This window comes from Protomyctophum bolini (assembly GCF_963924005.1).
Source record: "Protomyctophum bolini genome assembly, chromosome: 12".
Taxonomy (NCBI): domain Eukaryota; kingdom Metazoa; phylum Chordata; class Actinopteri; order Myctophiformes; family Myctophidae; genus Protomyctophum; species Protomyctophum bolini.
The window spans coordinates 38568971-38591223 of record NC_137873.1 but is presented as its reverse complement, the minus strand read 5'-3'; the positions used below and the strand labels follow the sequence as shown (position 1 = coordinate 38591223).

The 22253-nt window shown below is 45.1% G+C and overlaps 1 protein-coding gene across 3 annotated transcripts in view; it reads left to right on the top strand.

The window, feature by feature from the left end:
* Nucleotides 1-22253, top strand: part of pde4ca (phosphodiesterase 4C, cAMP-specific a) — a 121495-nt gene that overhangs the window by 35575 nt on the left and 63667 nt on the right. The window contains exon 1 of one of the 3 annotated variants that reach the window (XM_080778219.1): nucleotides 1754-1851. The exons of the other annotated variants lie outside the window; for them this stretch is intronic. Within the exon in view, the coding sequence (XP_080634345.1) occupies nucleotides 1775-1851 (77 nt within the window). The 5' untranslated portion in view covers nucleotides 1754-1774. Of the gene's footprint in view, nucleotides 1-1753; nucleotides 1852-22253 lie in introns of those variants that run through there. 3 annotated transcript variants of the gene reach the window in all.

The following is a 22253-nucleotide window of genomic DNA, read 5'->3' as shown; positions in this document are numbered from 1 at the left end:
CTCTCTCTCTCTCTCTCTCTCTCTCTCTCTATCTAACTGACTTTCTCCCTGCTCCACCCTCCCTCTCTCTACTGCCCTGCCTCCATCCCCCACCCCCTGTCTCTCTCTCTCTCTCTCTCTCTCTCTCTCTCTCTCTCTCTCTCTCTCTCTCTCTGCCCCTCTCTCTCTCTCGGGGGAGCAACTGTATAGTTGTTTGTTGTTGTAAGCCAGAGTTGGGTCCCACGTACCACACTCTGGCCCCAACAGAACAGAACAGAAGAGAAGAGGAGAGTGGAGTCGAGCAGAGAGGGTTCTTATCTGCATGGACGTGGACCTTATCTGACAGGCACAGGATCACTCTGCACACTCCAGAGAGCATTTATATGGGATTAAAGAGCATTCACCGTTTTCTCTCTTTTCTCAACTCCAGCTCCCCCCTCTTTTCCTCCCCCTCTTTTCCTCCCCCCCCCCCTCCCCGCAAAGGATATAGCGCGCTCTCCAGTTTGTTGAGTTTAATAAACGCAGTGAGAGGTAATAAGTTATAAGTCCGTCCCCCCCTGGGGGGTTTAACAAGAGGCAGACAGACAGCGCACCGACGTATCAAGTAACCGAATGTGTCCATAAAGACGGGCTATAAAAGATTCGGTTGGACTTCATATAGTCTCATTTTGGGAGGACTTACTTCACTCTTCGTCAGTTTCACAGCCCATTTTTTTTGTTGGAGGACTCTCTTTTGAAAAGCTTGTCGTTTCCCTATTTAGGAGAATAGAAGAAGAAGAAGAACACACAAAAAAATAAAGTTGGACTTGGCTCGTCAGCGTCCGGCGAGCTGAAGGGGAAAACAAGGAGGGAATTAGTTCCAGATCGGTGGTGACAGCTGATACCACCACCAGCCTCCATTATACGTTCAGTCGCATTTGGCCCGTGCTGGTTTTTTTCTTTCTCTCCCCCCCCCCCCCCCCTCCCCCCCCTCCACTGCCAGTGAGGTGATGCTCAGATGAGACGGGCTCCTTATAGCAAGCAACTCTCCTCTCCTTGCCTTTTTAGGTCGTTCATTCACTCATGCACGCACGCGTGCGCACGCACACACACACACACACACACACGCACACACACACACACACACACACGCGCACACACACACACGCACACACAGTCACACACACGCACGCACACACAGTCACACATGGCCGATCATCAGAAACGTCTCTGCTCTTTTCATTCTCAAAAGATGGACGTAACATCTGCCGGCGGGGGATTATTAAGAGGCTGATGCACTTATACTGAATGTCCACCAACGATCACTGCCTTCTTCCCTGACATGAGAAAACACACATCAGGCCTGCTGTTATACAGCCTGCAGACACTTGACTGACTGTGCTGAGAGCACACTTATCCCCATGTCGTTGCCGGCTTAGATGACCATATAGGCTTTTGTGTTTTTCCTGTTTTGCATTATTATTTTTTTGCCTTTTCTGTCCCACACGGACCTGTTTTTTTCCCACCTACCTACGGGGGCCTTTCGCTGCCTGGGGGGCCTGGGAGGGAGGGGGGGCCGGGGGGGTGAGTTCTGCAGGCTTGGACGACATTGAGGAATAGGACGCCGGTCTCGGTCTTAAAAAAAGCCCCAATGCGTGCGGTGAGAAGCATGGGGTTTTTTCCTCTCTTGTATCCCTCCTTGCCAACTGGAGCCGTCATTTTGACACTTTGCTCACTTTGACTAAACTCTCCCCCCCCCATCATCCATCCATCACCCCCCCCCCCCCCCCCCCCACGGGGCCAGTGAACAAACAAAATGACAAACAAGGACGTTTTTCGTTTCTCAAGGAAGATGCATGGACACTGTTCGGCGCGCAGACACTCTTGCCTCGGGTATGTAACAGTATATGTGTTTTGTTTTGAACAAACTTTTTGTGCAGAGTTGTTTTGCCATTTCAGAGTCCGTTCTGACACCATGTTCTTTTGTTTTAATGTGTGGTCGTTGGTCAAACTGCCAAAACAATCTGAGAGAACAAACACCATATGCAGCGACAGAACAAATTGGTTTACTGGATAGAGCAGTGGTTCCCAAAGTGGGGTCCGGGGACCCCTTTAGGGGTGCTTGAGAGTGTTCCAGGGGGTCCCCAGGTCACAAAAAAGGCCTGTTTAAAGACCAGAGCCTTTTCCTGTCATAGCCCCCAAACTGTTGAATGAGCTCCCTTCTAATGTGAAACTGGCCCCCCCCCCCACCATCAAGACTTTAAAATAAGACCCACCTGTACACCTTGGCTTTTAATTCCGTTTGAGAGTTCTGTGTTTTTCTGTGGCTTTGTTGTAATGTGTGTCACGGTATGAGACAGGTGTTGGACTGAAGTGCAGAACCCCAAAGTGGAGAACGACACATGAAGGCAGGCAGATGAAGTTTAAATGAAGATGTATTCACCAACACGGGACATACATGGGCTGGACACACCACAACATAAACTATACACTAGCAGGGAACACAAGGAACTGAGGGTTTTTAAGTAGACACAGGGATAACAAGACACAGGTGAACAGAACTAACAATCAACACTGGGATAGGCTGGGAGACTAACAGGACACAGGTGGAGAAAACTAGTAATCACAGGGAGGTGAGACAACACAGGAAACAGTAACTATAGGGAAAACAGGAAACACTATAGGACATGACTATACATAACATAATAAAAGTATACAACGGACAGATATCGTGACAATGTGTCCTATAATTCAGGTCAGACTGGGGCTCGCTTGAAATGAAAATGGGTGAAAATCACTGCTAGAGCCGCAAATGATGGGGGTCCTTGGCATATGTTTTCTAATGGGGGATCCGCAGGCCTATGAGTGTCAATTTGGGGGTCCTTGACATGATGAAAAAGTGTGGGAACCGCTGGGATAGAGAGGATGCATGTTGTTGCCCACGTCAGATTGTTTCTACCGTGACATTGCTTTGTGTCGTTTGCGTGCACACAATACTACAGTGCTTAGTCAATGTGTGTTTGGCAGCAGCAGTGGGGCTACTGTAGGCTACAGTGGACATATGGTCAGCGCGGGCTGCTGTCCAGTGGACAGTTATAGACCCCTGAGGGCAGGCGTGTGGTGGTGCGCTGTTGCTGGATCAATGTCTCGGCCTCTGTGGAAACCGATGTGATGGCGATGAGGCGGCTGTGGCGCTCAGGAGGTATAGAGCATGGGTCATCCCAATGATCCCTGGGGTCGGCGGTTCGAATCCCGGCTCCTCCTCCTGTCCGCATGTCGAAAGTGTCGTCCTTGGGCAAGACACTGAACCCTACATTGCCTCTCCAAGTGCTCGCCACCATTGGGGTGTGAATGTATGGGGGACGCTTGGCGTTCGACTGTTCGCCGCTTCACCCCCCCGATGTATGAATGAATGGGGCGTCGTAAAGCGCTTTGAGTAAAGCACGTATAGTGCATAGAAAAGTGCTATACAGAATGCAATCCATTACGTACCTCTCCTTGTTAGCTTTTAGGACTCGCTCTCATGTTAAAGACGGGGTACGGCTCTCTCTCGCTGTCTCTGGGGCAGGGCAGCTCGGGTTCTTCAATTAATGTCCATGTGGGACGGAGTCACGTGGGCTTGACGAGACAAGCTTGCGCCGTGGCTGTCTTCAAGCTGTCTACAAGCTCATAGCGCGCCACCGAGTGTCGCGCTACGAGCTTGTATAGGTCTGCTATTTTTTGAAAAATCGAAGAACGACTGACATAAGGATGTGACACTGAGATGACACTGCTTCTTCTAGCATTGAATCTGTTATGTGTTTCCAGCACTGGGACCATTTCAGTCACAAGTGTTTGTGGGGGTTTTATTTCCCTCCACAAAGTCCTCTAGGACAATCGCAGAACACGTGAACGTATAGCAGGGTGCCTGGAGAATGACAGATCCATAGACTTTCCTCCAGGCTTCTGTGTCAAACCCTGTTGACTTCCTCCTACAGTATACTCTGTCTCATATACTACTTTTATTTATTTTTTGTCCAAAAGATTATAAATTGTTAGTTTGCTCCACAAACATTATGATATGAAATACATTTTTCTTTTATAGAAAACAAAAAAAGGAAAGGAAAAAATACAAGACTTTAATGCAAGGGGAATCGTACAAGACACAAAAAGCATGACTTTCATTGCTTGCGTTACAGTAAGAGTGTACGCACACATGTTTGTGACAGGGTGTGTGTGTCTACTCTACAGTATGTGTGTACACACAGACACACACACACACACACACACACACACACACACCCTGTCACAAACATGCAAAATTATATTGACTTTTATATACCACTTAAATGGTATAAAATATCGGTTTGTCCGGATCGGATAAATTGTCGATCGCCGATCGAGTCATCTGGAGTGAATTACGACCCCGATCAGTGGTCGATGGATCGGAGCGTCTCTATTAATCATTTTTGAATCATTTTGAATCCAGAGATCTGTGACAGCGGAAATGTTACCAGTGTGTGTAGCTGACTATAGCTAGTTTTTGGCAGCAAATTTCTATTTTTAGTTTTAGTCATAGTCTCTTGAAACATTTTCATTTAGTTTTAGTCACATTTTAGTGTTGAGGAAGTATTTAGACATGCTGATACATGGGTATCTTAGTGAAGTATTTAGACAGGTACATGGGTATCTTGGTGAAGTATTTAGACAGGTACATGGGTATCTTAGTGAAGTATTTAGACAGGTACATGGGTATCTTGGTGAAGTATTTAGACAGGTACATGGGTATCTTAGTGAAGTATTTAGACAGGTACATGGGTATCTTGGTGAAGTATTTAGACAGGTACATGGGTATCTTGGTGAAGTATTTAGATGGGTACATGGGTATCTTAGTGAAGTATTTAGACAGGTACATGGGTATCTTAGTGAAGTATTTAGACAGGTACATGGGTATCTTGGTGAAGTATTTAGATGGGTACATGGGTATCTTGGTGAAGTATTTAGATGGGTACATGGGTATCTTGGTGAAGTATTTAGATGGGTACATGGGTACCTTGGTGAATTATTTAGATGGGTACATGGGTATCTTGGTGAATTATTTAGATGGGTACATGGGTACCTTGGTGAATTATTTAGATGGGTACATGGGTATCTTGGTGAAGTATTTAGATGGGTACATGGGTACCTTGGTGAATTATTTAGATGGGTACATGGGTACCTTGGTGAATTATTTAGATGGGTACATGGGTACCTTGGTGAATTATTTAGATGGGTACATGGGTACCTTGGTGAATTATTTAGATGGGTACATGGGTACCTTGGTGAATTATTTAGATGGGTACATGGGTACCTTGGTGAATTATTTAGATGGGTACATGGGTACCTTGGTGAATTATTTAGATGGGTACATGGGTATCTTAGTGAAGTATTTAGACAGGTACATGGGTATCTTAGTGAAGTATTTAGACAGGTACATGGGTATCTTGGTGAAGTATTTAGATGGGTACATGGGTATCTTGGTGAAGTATTTAGATGGGTACATGGGTATCTTGGTGAAGTATTTAGATGGGTACATGGGTACCTTGGTGAATTATTTAGATGGGTACATGGGTATCTTGGTGAATTATTTAGATGGGTACATGGGTACCTTGGTGAATTATTTAGATGGGTACATGGGTATCTTGGTGAAGTATTTAGATGGGTACCTTGGTGAATTATTTAGATGGGTACATGGGTACCTTGGTGAATTATTTAGATGGGTACATGGGTACCTTGGTGAATTATTTAGATGGGTACATGGGTACCTTGGTGAATTATTTAGATGGGTACATGGGTACCTTGGTGAATTATTTAGATGGGTACATGGGTACCTTGGTGAATTATTTAGATGTGTACATGGGTACCTTGGTGAAGTATTTAGATGGGTACATGGGTACCTTGGTGAAGTATTTAGATGGGTACATGGGTACCTTGGTGAATTATTTAGATGGGTACATGGGTACCTTGGTGAAGTATTTAGATGGGAACATGGGTACCTTGGTGAATTATTTAGATGGGTACATGGGTACCTTGGTGAATTATTTAGATGGGTACATGGGTACCTTGGTGAATTATTTAGATGGGTACATGGGTACCTTGGTGAATTATTTAGATGGGTACATGGGTACCTTGGTGAATTATTTAGATGGGTACATGGGTACCTTGGTGAATTATTTAGATGGGTACATGGGTACCTTGGTGAAGTATTTAGATGGGTACATGGGTACCTTGGTGAATTATTTAGATGGGTACATGGGTACCTTGGTGAATTATTTAGATGGGTACATGGGTACCTTGGTGAATTATTTAGATGGGTACATGGGTACCTTGGTGAATTATTTAGATGGGTACCTTGGTGAATTCTTTAGATGGGTACCTTGGTGAATTATTTAGATGGGTACATGGGTACCTTGGTGAATTATTTAGATGGGTACATGGGTACCTTGGTGAATTATTTAGATGGGTACCTTGGTGAATTATTTAGATGGGTACCTTGGTGAATTATTTAGATGGGTACCTTGGTGAATTATTTAGATGGGTACATGGGTACCTTGGTGAATTATTTAGATGGGTACATGGGTACCTTGGTGAATTATTTAGACGGGTACATGGGTACCTTGGTGAATTATTTAGACGGGTACATGGGTACCTTTCTTAACCTGCGCACCACAATGTGCTTCATGGAATCATATGAGGAGAGAGAGAAAGCAGGACATTTCAGACCATGAGACATGAAATAACAGAAGCAACAAGTGCTTCTTCTTCTTCTTCTTCTTCGTCCTATTACCTGATGTGTGTACCCGGGTCTCCTTTTTTATCTGAGGATCTCCTTTTTATAAAGCACAATCCCTGCTGGAAGGTATATAAGATCAACATGTTATTATCAATAATGGCATTTTTAGGACAACCTGCTATAACTCATCCTCTCTTTCTCGCTCTATCTCTTCACGAGCTCGCGCGCACACACGCACACACAAACACACACACACACACACACACACACACACACACACACACACACACACACACACACACTTGAGCGCATGCCCAAATGTGCACGTGAAAGACAAAGCGGCCCCTTGTAATGCATACAATGGAGACGGCTCTGCACTTTTTTTTCACTAATGGTACCAGGGCACTATTCATTCAACTGTGAGCGGAGCGTGTCACTGTCTGTGCGCACACACCAGTGTTGTATTTGGCAGCAAATAGATTTTTCGTTTTAGTCATAGGGCTGTATTTTGCGTGTCTTAAGTACCAGGTCTTATTCCCTAACTTGAGTAAACTAAAGACCTGGAGGCGTGGTCAATGCTCTTTGGCCACTCAGAATAGCCAAATGGCATTGATCACGCCTCCAGGTCTTTAGTTGGGCCTGTAACTCTAAGAGTTCCATTTGTTCCATTTGTACACTCTCAGAGTTCAATTAACATTGATTTTACAATATCAATTGGGGGTCCCAGAGATAGAAATGCCATTACATTGGAGAACCGTAGCCTAATGCATATCAACCTGCAAGTGAGCAGTCACTGCTAGAGCCGTTAAAATGTTCTCTTATGGGGGGGGGGGCTGGCATATCTTTTCAAATGTGGGTCCGCGGGGCTAATTAGTGTCAATTTGGGGGGTCCTTGACATGAAACAGTGTGGGAACCAGTGATTTCTCGTATTGGGACGGACACAGAGCCAGCCAGCCACAGGGACACACATTGCTGTCTGTAGGAGTGGCCATAGCTGTGTGTACTAAGCGCCACTCCAAAAACCAGACGCAACTGACCGAGTGTGGAAAATGAGGTCGGAGGAGATAACAAGGAAAGGTCAGAGGAGTGATGGAGATACGGACGAGTTGAGTAGGAGAGAGAGACATATAGCCGAGAGAGAGAGAGAGAGAGAGAGAGAGAGAGAGAGGGTGACGTTCGGACAGCGATAACGACCCGAGAGAGAGAGAGAGAGAGAGAGAGAGAGAGAGAGAGAGAGAGAGAGAGAGAGAGGGTGACGTTCGGACAGCGATAACGACCCGAGAGAGAGAGAGAGAGAGAGAGAGAGAGTGAGAGAGAGAGAGAGAGAGAGAGAGAGAGAGAGAGAAGGCGAGGGGAAGGCAGGCAGAGTGGAGACGGGGGAAGGCATGGGTGGGTGGGGGGGGGGTGGTAATTAAGAGACGCGGCTGCGAAAGACGAGGGGTGTGTTGTTGTTGGGGGGTTGGGGGGGAATGAGGAGAGAAGATAAAGAAAAAGTCAAGTGAGGTGACCCCCCCCCCACACACACACACACGCACACACACACCAAAAGTGTAATAATTGTCCGTGCTCCCAAATATAGCTGCCTGCATGCCCAACCCCCCCCCCCCACCCACACACACACACCCACCCACGATAGTCAATAAGGGGGGCTGTGTTGTGGGGCGGTGGGTGGGTGGGTGGGCAGGGCGGGCAGGGCGGGCGTGCAGGCTGGCTGTGCTTGCCGCGTGCGTCACCGTTCGTTGTGTGTTCCATATTTTCAGCATGACTGATTTCCCCCGATTTCCCGCGTCTGTATACGCTGCCTTATCGATCCCTGATGGGGGGAGGGGGGGGGGGGGGCACGGCACGGCCTCTGGCGTGGCATCAAGCATGCACCACCACCGTGCCAACAGTATAGTCTAAACCCGTCCCTGAGACCATGATGCTATACACAACAAATGTCTTCTAAAAATCATGACAGTTTTTTTCTGAAAAATCTTATGTTTCTATATTATGTCAGTGGTATAGTCAAACTATTTCATGTCACAGAGCCCCAGAATCATTATTCCCACACACACACACACACACACACACACACACACACACACACACACAGTCACACACACACACACACACACACACACAACTGAAAATATGTTGTTCCAGCCACAGATTCGCACGAGCAAAGCATTTGGAGTTAAAAACGTTCGCCGTGAAAGAATATAAAATATTAAAATATTTGTGCCACGTTTTCATGTTTCTGTAGCTTGTGTAGATCTGCTATTTTCCAACAGCTAAATCTATCAGAATCAACTTTATTTTCACAGTTTTAAAACACAGTCCAAAAAGTCTAGTTCCCATCGTGTCATTTTTCCCCCCCAAGAAAGGGAAGAAAGGGGAGATCAAGGCAGGAAAGAAGAATGTTAAGTAAAGGGTTTCAGATCATATATAGAAGCTTGTTTGACAAACAGCACAGCTGTTGGGTTCGGGTTTCTCTTATCTTTATTTACAACCAAAGGGTCTGTTTTTCCACAAAATAAATTCACAAAGTGCCCTTGAACAAACGTGCCCTTGAACCAAATGTCTAAACTCCGAGGTACCATTGGGAGGAATTTGTTAATTTTAATGTGTTACTTATTTTGTTCATGATTTGGGTTCAGGGGTATATATAGGATCAGATTTGGTTGTTATAAAGAGCCTTATTTATTTGGTATTTCAAAAGCAGCTATAATGTCTAATTGGGACTAAAGAATCTGTAAAAAATAAAATAAAAAATATTGGGCCTATGGGGATGTTTAACCCATTCTGACCTGAGATCAGATTCATACGAGGTTTCCACTGGACACACACGGGTCTGATGAACCCATTCTGACCTGAGATCAGATTCTAAAAAATGTCAGTCGTTCTTCGATTTTTCAAAAATAGCAGACCTACAAGCTCGTAGCGCGCCACTCGGTGGCGCGCTATGAGCTTGTAGATCTGCTATTTTTCAATAGCTAAAGCATAACATAGTGCTAACACCAAAATGGGTGCTATTGAAAATACAAGTAACCTCAGTGTGAAACTTTGTGGGGCTGGCTATGAAATGGAACCACTAGAGGGGGGTAGAGTCTAGGATCTGGGTGTGTGGAGAAGGACAGACTCAGAAGCACATGCAGCAAAGTGGAACAGTAGGCCTAATCCTATAGTCAGTGTTGTTTTTGGCAGCACATTTCTATTTTAGTTTTAGTCGTAGTCCCTTGAATAGTTTTCACTTTAGTTTTAGTCACATTTTAAGTCAGCCGGAATGTTTTAGTGTTGGTTTAGTTTTAGTCGACTAAATGTCACGAGATTTTAGTCGACTAAATATACAGGTGATTTAGTCGACTAAAATGTGTGTTGGCGGGCCTTGATGCCGTCGTAATGATTGTTTTTACACTCGCTGAAAATAGCAGATCTACAAGCTCAATGCGTCGCAGCGCAAGCTTGTAGAGCTTGTAAAATTACGTATACTGGATGTCTTGTCCCTTCCTTACATTTTAGTCGAGTTTTTATTTGTTGATGAAATTGTCAGTATTTTTAGTCTTAGTTTTTGTCGTCATATAGCTTATAGTTCTCATTTAGTTTTCGTCAGTGAAAAACCATTTTTCGTCTTAGTTTTTGTCGACGAAATCGACACTGATGAATATACATTTGAAATGTTTCACAACAAGCTGAGAAGTTGTTTAGTTATGATTTCTTGCGACAATTATATTTGATAGCTATAGCCTGTGTTGTGGTCTGGTAATTTGCTCAAGATATAGTTGAACAAAGTGCACCGACAACAAATATTTTAATATTTTTAAACTTTTGTTTTTATTAGTTTTATTCTTCCTTCGCCTTTTTTGTTGTTGTTGCAATTGTGGCTTAAACCATGCACTCAGTTATTTAGAAACTCGGCATATAATTATGCCAAACAAAACTCACAGCAATTGGCCAAAGTTTGGCGCTATAGCACTCGATTGAAACATGAATTTGAACGGTTATATATCGCATGAACCCTTTAACCTATATCCATAAAACCTTACACTTTGACACTTTGACACTTTGGCCTTTATGTCACCCACTCAGGACGGTCGGGAACCCCTTTTGGTGTTTTAAGGATTATGTTATACTTTAGCTGTTGGATTTTTTATATATTGGGTCCTTCACATGAAATAGTTTGATATAGAAACATAGGTTTTTTTCTGAAAACGCATGATTTAGAAGACATTTTGTAGAATCTGGTCTCAGGGTTAGAGGGTTAGGGTTAGGGTTAGGGTTAGGGTTAGGGAACCATGCACTGGTGTTTTAAGCATTATCTTTTACTTTAGCTATTGAAAAATAGCAGATCTACAAGCTCATCGCGGGGCACCGAGTGCCGCGCTACGAGCTTGTATAGGTCTGCGATTTTTGAAAAGTCGTGAAAATGTGGCACAAATCTTTGAATATATATTCTTTCAGAGCGAAGGTTTTTTCAGTCAAACCTTTGCTTCTGACGGGTTCCTGGAACAACATATTTTCAGATGGGGGTCGGTGGCCCATTACGTAATACATATTTCAGAAAACTGTCGGAATTTAGAAGACATTTTTTTTTAATTTCGACGTCAGGCCTAAATGGGTTAAGAGAAGTTTGTACATGGGGGGGGGGGGGGGGGGGGGAGAATATTCATAACAAATAAGCATGCGCGCATCCTGTCAATGGCAAGTCTGGGGTCCGCAGTACCTCAGTAAATTGACTTTGTACCTCACCGTCAGTCAGAATGTCTCTGAATCAAAATGTGAATGTGGGTAGGTACCCTCACAAAAACATGCAGTAATCCTGGTCTCTAAACTGCCTCCCCCTGGCCAGCCGGGGCGCCTGATGGAGGGGAAAGGAACTGGTTGGAATAACGTGTTCCTTCCACGCGCTACGTCCAACCAGGGAAACTCCCCCCTGTCAGGTGTAAAGGAGCAACTTGGACACTCAAGCATGAAGGAAGCATGAGTTAAGTCCGTTGCTCTCCCCAGGTTGGCGGAGGGTGTGTAGAGCCCAGGATCACAGTAGATGATTGACACAGGGGTGAAAAATGGGTTACAAAATCGTGGGATAAAAAATATATAAAAAAAAAAAAAAATGTGAATGTAGTATTAATAGATTAGATAGCTCAGTCACCCCCCCCTTTTCCCCCATACTGTAGGTATATGAATGTCACTTTCTTTATAATGACGATTTCCTGTTGAATAGAAAAACAATCGAATATAGGTAATAGAAAGAAAAAAAAGCAGATCTACAAGCTCATAGCGCGCCACCGAGTGGCGCGCTATGAGCTTGTAGATCTGCTATATTTTTGAAAAAAATCGTAAAAATGCGGCACAATCTTTGACACATCTTTGAATATATATTCTTTCAGAGCAAACATTTTATATTTTTTTATTTCAACACCAGGCCTAAATGTGGGGGGGAAGGCCTTCTCTTCATCATGCATGCGTGGTGCCCAGCAGCGGGTGTATTTAGTGTCTCCTGTTTGTCCTAAAGGCCACAGCGTGTTGTACGAGGAGTACGAGGCCCCCTCTCCCTCTCCGGGGTGGTATAATGTTCTGTTCCAGGGTTTAGAGAGTCGTGACGTATGAGCAGCGCTAGCCTCTGTGACGACGGAACATTTCTTGGCTTCTATAGTTAATCCCAGAGAGTATACACAGTCCAGACCAGCTGCCTGCTGCATGGAGGAGCCACGCAGCACCTCCTGAGGCCACGCTTGTTGTTGAGTAGTAGTAGTCCCGCCTACGACGACCGCCTTATACGAGAGCCGCGGCGAGTGTAACATATGAGTGTGCGTGCGTGCGTGCGTGTGTGCGCGTGTGTGCGTGCCGTGTGAGTGCATGTTTCCATTTGCATCCTTGCGTTTCATTTTGCGTCCTTGTGTTTGTAAGTTTGCACGCACGCACTGTTCCCCTTCCTCAGAACACAGCGCCCCACCCCCATAGCCCCCCCCCCATCCCCCCCATCATGGCTGGCAGATGGCAGCCTAATGACTCATGAGGCGACATGGCCTGCCGATAGCCTTTACGGCTGTACAGTACATGGTGTAACGCGACATTTAAATAATTTGACATCACCGTCGAAAGCTCAGTTAAATATAGGCCTGCCGGCTAGCCCACTTGGAAAGCCTGAGGGTTTTATTTTTTTTTCTCCTTTTTTATAACCATGGAGACAACTGCTCCTCCGGGTGTTTTGGCGCACGTGGTAACACACCGTTACACACGTTGTGGGAAATGTTTGTTATAATGTGTAGGCCTACTGTACATACATTTTTTTATTGACGTTGGTACCATGTCTTGAGCTTTTTTTATTTTTTATTTTTTTACATTTTACACGTGCCATCATCAGGGATGGAGAGATCCCTGATGTCATCGATATTGGCCAGCAACTTTACACCTGACCTCAAACCCTTATAGATCTCCATATATGGAGCTGACCTGTTCTGACATTCCATATGTTGATCCTTCCCCATCCATCCCCTTCCTCTCTTTGATGTCTCCCCTTTTGACTGATGATTACCTGTCCATTCAAACTCTAGACGGGGCCTTTCGCAAAGTTATTAGTGCTGGGCGTGCGCTGGCGCTTTGGCATGGGGGGAGGCGTCTCTGGTACATTGTTCTTCAGTACTGTAGTACCACCTGGTATGGATGTCTGTCTGCAGCCCTAAAGTCACAACTGCTGCAACAACTGAACATTTGTTCAAAGATTGTTGGACAACAACTTCAGAAACTTTATACATCCACGTATGATAACAGCATCCTAAGGTTAGCAAGGAATATCACCTCTAATACTAAGCATTAGTCCTTGGGCCGGACGAGATATCGGTACCGAAAAGGCGGCAAAGTTTAGTTGTGATTTTTTTATTTCTATACATCCCTAGATTAGGTTTTGATATGATAGACCTTGCCGACTGGCAGCTTTTTAGTGGTTATCACCTCAAACCCCCCTTTTTGGTATATGGCTCTGGCGAAATTGTGTAAAGGCATACATTAATTCACTAAAATTACAAAAATAGACTTGGTAGTCTAAAATTTGTCATGTAGTATCTTGACACATAGGGGTAAGTATCAGAATTGGATTTTGGGGCTATCTACCATTGTATTCTTAAATATGACATACATCATCCTCAGAAACACAAAAATATACACTGTCCGTTTAACAAATAACAACAAAGATGGTTATTTTCCAGCACATTAGGGTGAATATAACTGCCTCACTTGTATATAGAAAACTTCCCATATCCTTAAGCTTCAATTTAAGCCCAAGATGACCTCTCTATCTTGAAGATTACTCTTTCTGTGGCCAAAATGCTGCACTATACCTCAAATCGGAGACATTTTCATTATCAGTCCTAGAATGTAACAATAGGTTCACATGTTCTGCAACTACTGCTGTCTGAAGTTAGAAACATGAATACTACAGCAGGAACATTATGTGTCGCATGTCGTTATGTTGTCCAGCATTCACAGCATGTCAGGGCCCTCAGCTCCACAGCAGCAGCCATGGCCCCCACTCCCCCAGCTCCCCAGCAGCAGCCATGGCCCCCACTCCCCAGCAGCCATGGCCCCCACTCCCCCAGCTCCCAGCAGCAGCCATGGCCCCCAGCTCCCCAGCAGCCATGGCCCCCACTCCCCCAGCAGCCATGGACCCCACTCCCCCAGCTCCCAGCAGCAGCCATGGCCCTCAGCTCCCCAGCAGCCATGGCCCCCACTCCCCCAGCTCCCAGCAGCAGCCATGGCCCCCACTCCCCCAGCTCCCAGCAGCAGCCATGGCCCCCAGCTCCCCAGCAGCCATGGCCCCCACTCCCCCAGCAGCCATGGACCCCACTCCCCCAGCTCCCAGCAGCAGCCATGGCCCTCAGCTCCCCAGCAGCCATGGCCCCCACTCCCCCAGCTCCCAGCAGCAGCCATGGCCCTCAGCTCCCCAGCAGCCATGGCCCCCACTCCCCCAGCTCCCAGCAGCAGCCATGGCCCTCAGCTCCCCAGCAGCCATGGCCCCCACTCCCCCAGCTCCCAGCAGCAGCCATGGCCCTCAGCTCCCCAGCAGCCATGGCCCCCACTCCCCCAGCTCCCAGCAGCAGCCATGGCCCCCAGCTCCCCAGCAGCCATGGCCCCCACTCCCCCAGCTCCCAGCAGCAGCCATGGCCCCCAGCTCCCCAGCAGCCATGGCCCCCACTCCCCCAGCTCCCCAGCAGCAGCCATGGCCCCCAGCTCCCCAGCAGCCATTTCAGGGCTCTATAGGGTCCAGCATTCACAGCATGTCAGAGCTCTATAGGGTCCAGCATTCAATGCATTTCAGGGCTCTATAGGGTCCAGCATTCACAGCATGTCAGGGCTCTATAGGGTCCAGCAGTCACAGCATTTCAGGGTTTCTATAGGGTCCAGCATTCACTGCATGTCAGGGCTCTATAGGGTCCAGCACTTTCGTCATGTAGGTCTATAGGGCTCTGAAATAGCATTCAGGGCTCTATAGGATTCAATTAAATAGGTATCAATTCAATCCTTACATTAGGAGCATGTCTGGGCTCTCTAGGGTCCAGCATTCACAGCATGTCAGGGCCCTCAGCTCCCCAACAGCAGCCATGGCCCCCAGCTCCCTAGCAGCCATGGCCCCCACTCCCCCAGCTCCCAGCAGCAGCCATGGCCCCCAGCTCCCCAGCAGCCATGGCCCCCACTCCCCCAGCTCCCAGCAGCAGCCATGGCCCCCAGCTCCCCAGCAGCCATGGCACCCACTCCCCCAGCTCCCCAGCAGCAGCCATGGCCCCCACTACCCAGCAGCCATGGCCCCCACTCCCCCAGCTCCCCAGCAGCAGCCATGGCCCCCAGCTCCCCAGCAGCCATTTCAGGGCTCTATAGGGTCCAGCATTCACAGCATGTCAGAGCTCTATAGGGTCCAGCATTCAATGCATTTCAGGGCTCTATAGGGTCCAGCATTCACAGCATGTCAGGGCTCTATAGGGTCCAGCAGTCACAGCATTTCAGGGTTTCTATAGGGTCCAGCATTCACTGCATGTCAGGGCTCTATAGGGTCCAGCACTTTCGTCATGTAGGTCTATAGGGCTCTGAAATAGCATTCAGGGCTCTATAGGATTCAATTAAATAGGTATCAATTAAATCTTTACATTAGGAGCATGTCTGGGCTCTATAGGGTACAGCAGCATGTCAGGGTCCTCAGCTCCCCAACAGCAGCCATGGCCCCCAGCTCCCCATCAGCCATGGCCCCCACTCCCCCAGCTCCCAGCAGCAGCCATGGCCCCCAGCCCCCCCTAGCAGCCATGGCCCCCACTCCCCCAGCTCCCCAGCAGCAGCTGAGGGCCATGGCTGCTGGGGGGCTGGGGCCCATGGTCGCTGCTGCGCCGATGGTGGCGGTGGAGCTGGGGAGGGGGACTCCGGTCCATCTCTGATGGCAGGGTGATCCGTGCTCGAAGGACCATGAAAGAATTGTATACTGTACGTACGAAGGGGTTTGCTGGTTGTATGCTATATCACCCTTACACAAGTGTGCCTATTAGAGAACCATGCAGGACCATAGTCGGCTTGTGGTTTCACATATATTTATTGAGGGTGACATGGAGTGATGATGGTTGAATTATATTAATGCATCAAGGTGGACACAATCAGGTTTCTACCTCTTCTCCTATTCAACATTTCTATTTTATTTTTTTCCATTTTCTATTAACATTTGGGTGCACATTGATTTGGGTGACTATATTGATATATAGGCTATGTACTGAAACAAGCTATTATGTGCATATAATATAATAAATAAATATAAATATAATAAAAGGCATTTGTGTTCCTGCTGTAGTATTCATGTTTCTAACTTCAGACAGCAGTAGTTGCAGAACATGTGAACCTATTGTTACATTCTAGGACTCTGGAAGGCTATAGTGACTGATAATGAAAATGTCTCCGATTTGAGGTATAGTGCAGCATTTTGGCCACAGAAAGAGTAATCTTCAAGATAGAGAGGTCATCTTGGGCTTAAATTGAAGCTTAAGGATATGGGAAGTTTTCTATATACAAGTGAGGCAGTTATATTCACCCTAATGTGCTGGAAAATAACCATCTTTGTTGTTATTTGTTAAACGGACAGTGTATATTTTTGTGTTTCTGAGGATGATGTAGGTCATATTTAAGAATACAATGGTAGATAGCCCCAAAATCCTATTCTGATACTTACCCCTATGTGTCAGGATACTCCATGCCAAATTTCACACTTCCATGTGTATTTATGTAATTTTAGTGAATTTTTATTTGCCTTTACACAATTTCGCCAGAGCCATATACCAAAAAGGGAGGTTTGAGGTGATAACCACTAAAAAGCTGCCAGTCAGCAAGGTCTATCATATCAAAACCTAATCTAGGGATGTATAGGAATAAAAAAATCACAACTAAACTTTGCCGCCTCACCGGTACCGACATGTCATATCTGGGCACTTGGCCCAAGGACTACATGTGTTGTATAGAGAATATAGGTTGCTACCTTCAGGAAGGAGATATGGTGTACCAGCATACAATAAGGTCAGACTAAAGAGGTCCTTTGTCTACCAGTCGACCATGAGGCTTAATCAGGAGATGTAGTAGCCACAGGATAATCTAAGCGGTGGATATTGCTCATCATGTCTTTATGTATGTAAATTGTCTTGTTCTTTGTGTTTTGTATATGTTCTGCATACTTGGCTGCTGTGTCGCAAGACAAATTTCAGTGTGAACTGACAATAAAGTACTATATCATACTATATCATATCATATTGCCAGAGATGCAAGTAAGCAATCCCTGCTTACTTTTGTCGTACACGACCACGTCGCTCGCCAAAAAATAACAATGTTGTACGACACGATATAAATCAGGCCTAATCTGCCTTGTATCCCAAAGTAGTCTGCTGGATATATTTGTCAGTATCCCAGTAACCCATCATTTATTCTTTGTTTCTATACTACTTCTACACTGTTGTTTTCGTCGACTGAAACTATACTACATGAAAACTAAGCTATAATGATGACAAAAACTATGACTGAATATACTGTTGATTTTGTCAACACATAAAAACCAGACCAAAATGTTATGAAGGCACTAGTGGAGTAAGAGATCCAGTATTATAAGTCATTTTACACTTGGTTCATTGGTTGCATGCTGAAAATAGCCAATCTAAGTATAAAATCAGTCAATCACAGCATGCATTTTGGCATAAATGCCCGCCAAAATAAATTTGTAGTACCAAATCAGCTGTAGATTTAGTCGACTAAAATCTTATAATATTTAGTCGACTAAAAGTTTGACTAACACTAAAACATTCCGGGCGACTAAAAAAAAATGTGACTAAAACTAAGTGGAAAACTATTCAAGAGAGACTGTGACTAAAACTAAAATAGAAATTGTCTGCCAAAAAAACCAAACACTGCTTTACGTACGTTCTGCACTGTAGACTTGGCTCCACATCCGGATGCGTTGGCTGCATTTACATATGTGTTCTGTACATGTGTTTAGCATACATATGTGTTCTGTACATGTGTTTAGCATACATATGTGTTCTGTACATGTGTTTAGCTGTATAAGCACTGTGCTGAGTTACTGTTTAACCCATTTTGGACTGATTACAGAAAGGCTTCTAAAACCCATGTTTAATATATGTCAGTGGTGCTCAACCTCATTCATGTCAAGGACCCCCAGAATTATCTCTATTGGGCCACGGACCCCCATCTCAAAATATGTAGTTCCAGGGACCCCTCCCAGAAGCTAATATTCTAGTTAAAAATGTTCGCTCTGAAATATATTCCCAAAGATTTGCGCCACATTTTCACGACTTTTCAAAAAATTGCAGCTTTGTAGATCTGCTATATTTTTCAATAGCTATAAAGTATAACGTAAATTGCTTTAAAAAACACCAAAAGGGGTTCCCGCCCAGAATGGTTTAACCCCATGGACAGGCTTCACTAGGTCAGGTGGATGTGGATGGAATTGATGATGTCGTCGTCGTGTGTGTGTGTGTGTGTGTGGGGGGGGGGGGGGGGGGGGGAGGAGGGGGCTACTTTCCACATGCGGCCGCGGTGCCTTTCTGGAGAACTAAGATGTTTTTTTGAGTGGTGCAACCACTCCTACAACCAGCAATGTCCGTGTATGTACCTGTTTGTGTACCTGTTTGTGTACCTGAATGAGCACGAGTATGTGACTTATTAATAGCAGTAGGGGGCGCCAGAAACAGATAGAGGGGTAGTGCTGTGTCTCTAATGAGAGAGAGAGAGAGAGAGAGGGGGGGGGGGGGGAATTGCACCACTCAGTTCACACGTGTGTGATTTTTCCTTATAGGTTGGTGTTGAGAAAGGGTTGATTAATAATAATAATAATAAAAAGCTCTGTGATTGTCGTTTTTTGTCCAGCTTTGAGGGTTTGTCCAAACACAAAACATTGAATGCCGCATTGAAACCCATTCTCGGGGCGGGAACCCCTTTTTGGCGTTTGGCATTATGTATATGCTTTTTATATAGCTATTGAAAAATAGCAGATCTACAAGCTCGTAGCGCGCCACCGAGTGGCGCGCTACGAGCTTGTATAGGTCTGCTATTTTTGAAGAATCGAAGAACGACTGACGTAGAAACGTAGCTCTTTCAGAAAACTGTCAGGATCTAGAAGACATTTTTTAGAATCTGATCTCAGGTCAGAATGGAAAACTGTCAGGATCTAGAAGACATTTTTAGTAATCTGATCTCAGGTCAGAATGGGTTGACAATGAACGAACGGCCACGCTTTGAGTGTTTGAGCGTATATAAACACAAACGTTGCGCAAACGCAAGCAATCGAGGACGAAGGTGAGGACGCCAATTTGAGATTGGCCGGGCAATGAGACGATGTACTGTATGACGATGATAAGAGCGCCCCTCACTTCACACAGGTGTGATTTTAAGTCACACGTACGTATACTTACTTACGGTACAGATGTAATATTATACCGTAAAGACTGAGGAGATTAGCGATAAAACGCAGGGCTTGTCTCGTGTATAGACGTATATTAATATAGGCTCTGCGTTCCAATGTCAACATTTTGGTACATTAATCCTCGCGGGAACGTAAAGTGTATATCACAGTACACTATAACATACACAGTATTATCTTCAGTATGTTCTGTGCACGGAGAAGCAATAACTCGACTGATAATATCTGTATTGTATACATGTACATGTATGGGGAACAAACCATACAAGGAGGTATGTTTTGGGGCAAATGGGCAAGTGTGCGTGTGTGTGTGTGTGTGTGTGTGTGTGTGTGTGTGCGTGTGCGTGTGCGTGTGTGTGTGTGTGCGCGTGCGTGCGTGCAATACTGTATATGTGATTGACACAAAATATTACTCCAGACTTCAAAAGCAGACAAACCTTCCATTGCTCCTATTGTTCTTCGTCCGGCAATTCTTAACCATTCAAAGCAAGCATACTGTATAGCCAGAGCCTGATGTCATGAACCAACCCCCCTCTCTCCCTACAATCCTTTTTCCACCCCTTTTCTTCCTTCCTTCCTTCCTTCCTTCCTTCCTTCCTTTCTTTCTTTCTTTCTTTCTTTCTTTCTTTCTTCCTTTCTACCTGACCAATGCCCATCCAGTATACTTTAGTCTCAGGAGTCAGGACAGAGACTGAAGACATTGAACAGAGGAGTCATGGGGGGCCCCTATATCTTGTGCCTATATATATACCCCTTATCCCTAAACATATTTGCCTTTTTTTCCCCCCTTTTTTTTTGGTACTATTTTCAAACATTTTAAAGTGGTTCAACTAGCCAATCTACATCGACACATTGTGACCTTGGGGATCAGCTATTTGAACTATTTTGATGTTTTAACCCATTTAGACCATGAAGGGGCCAGCTATAGGCACTGCAATGTTGAAGCGCTGCAGGGCCCTAGTGGTAAGAGGAAGGACTGCAGGCGGACCCGTGGATCCCCCCCCCCCCCCAGAAGCAAAGATTTGAGTTAAAAACGTTTTCTCTGAAAGAATATATATATATATATATATATATATATATATATATATATATATAAAGATTTGCAACAAATTTTCACCATTAAAAAAAGTAATAGCAGATCTACAAGCTCGTAGCGTGGCACTCGGTGCCGCACTACGAGCTTGTAGATCTGCTATTTTTCAATAGCTAAAGTATAACATAATGCTTAAAACACCCAAAAGAGGTTATATATTGGCCCAGAAATTGGCAAATAACTGTAGGGATAAGAGGTATAAGGGGGTGGCGCATTAAGATCTATAGCTGTGTGGGTCTCTTCAAAAGGTTCCCGTATATATAGTTCCAGCACTGTGTCCAGAGAACACAGTGTTAAGCTCTCAGTCACACTGTGGTGCTGGCGGAAGGAAGGAAGGGCCGGGGGAATCACTGTTTATAGTTATACATGCGCACGTCTTCTCTCTGTGTTCATTGAAGAAGGAGTAATGTCCTTGACGGTCGCTATGTTTGGTCTTTTAGCCTTTGAAGTAATGATAGTAGGTTAACTACGTTGACTTTGTATATATACACACACATTTATACACACGTGTGCATGCGTGCGTGTGTGTGCGCGCAGAAAACAAAACAATACTGCCTCATCAAAGTTGGTATTGTGACTTTTATATATACAGTATATTGTCAATTACTTGCGTGAGAGGGTGGAGAGGTGGTGGAGTTAGCTGCTCTATAGCAGACCGTTTGAGGGTATACAACGGAGTTAAGAGGTTTTGTCCCCAAACGCTTTTTGTGCTACTTTTTCATTTGGTTCATTTTTTTCCGAAACGACACACTCGACAATGTCGTTGGACTTGCAGCCCTGCGAGTGCACGTTCACGTGCACGGCCTCAATAAGTCCTCGAGTCACAAGACGGACAGTCAGAATCGAACGCTATAATGTTTGTGACACAAACGGAGCCTCGCGTGGTCATTTTTACACAAACGGAGCCTCGCGTGGTCATTTTTACACGCTCAGAGTCAACTTCATGTCACGGGGAGGTTTATTTACAAAGCACATTATAGCCCATTTTGGGGCGGGAACCCCTTTTGGTGTTTTAAGCATTATGTTATACTTTAGCAGATCTACAACTTTAGGTCTGCTATTTTTTTTTTTTTTTTAGGCTATAGTCACTGTGCCTGGCTTCTCAAAAGAGCCAATAACACTATAAACATTCCACAAAATGTGACTAAAACTAAATGAAAACTATTCAAAAGACTGACACTAAAAACTACATTTGCTGTCAAAACTAAGTCTTGAAAACTAAAACTTTAGTCACCTGGAATGTGTTAGTGTTAGTCTAGTTTTAGTCGACTAAATATAGTACAATTTTAGTCGACTAAATCTACAGTTGATTTTGTCGATACTGTTTAAAATTTCTTGACAGTTTTTCTGAAGAACCCTATGTTTCTACAGTATGTCGTTCTCAGGGCAGTTTCATGTCAAGGACCCCCAAAAATGATGTGTCAATTGGCCGCCGACCCCCAATCTGAAAACGAATACCAGACGAGTCGCCCCTTTACCAACTCGCCCCGGTGGGTACAGCCGGCGGAACGGTGTGGTC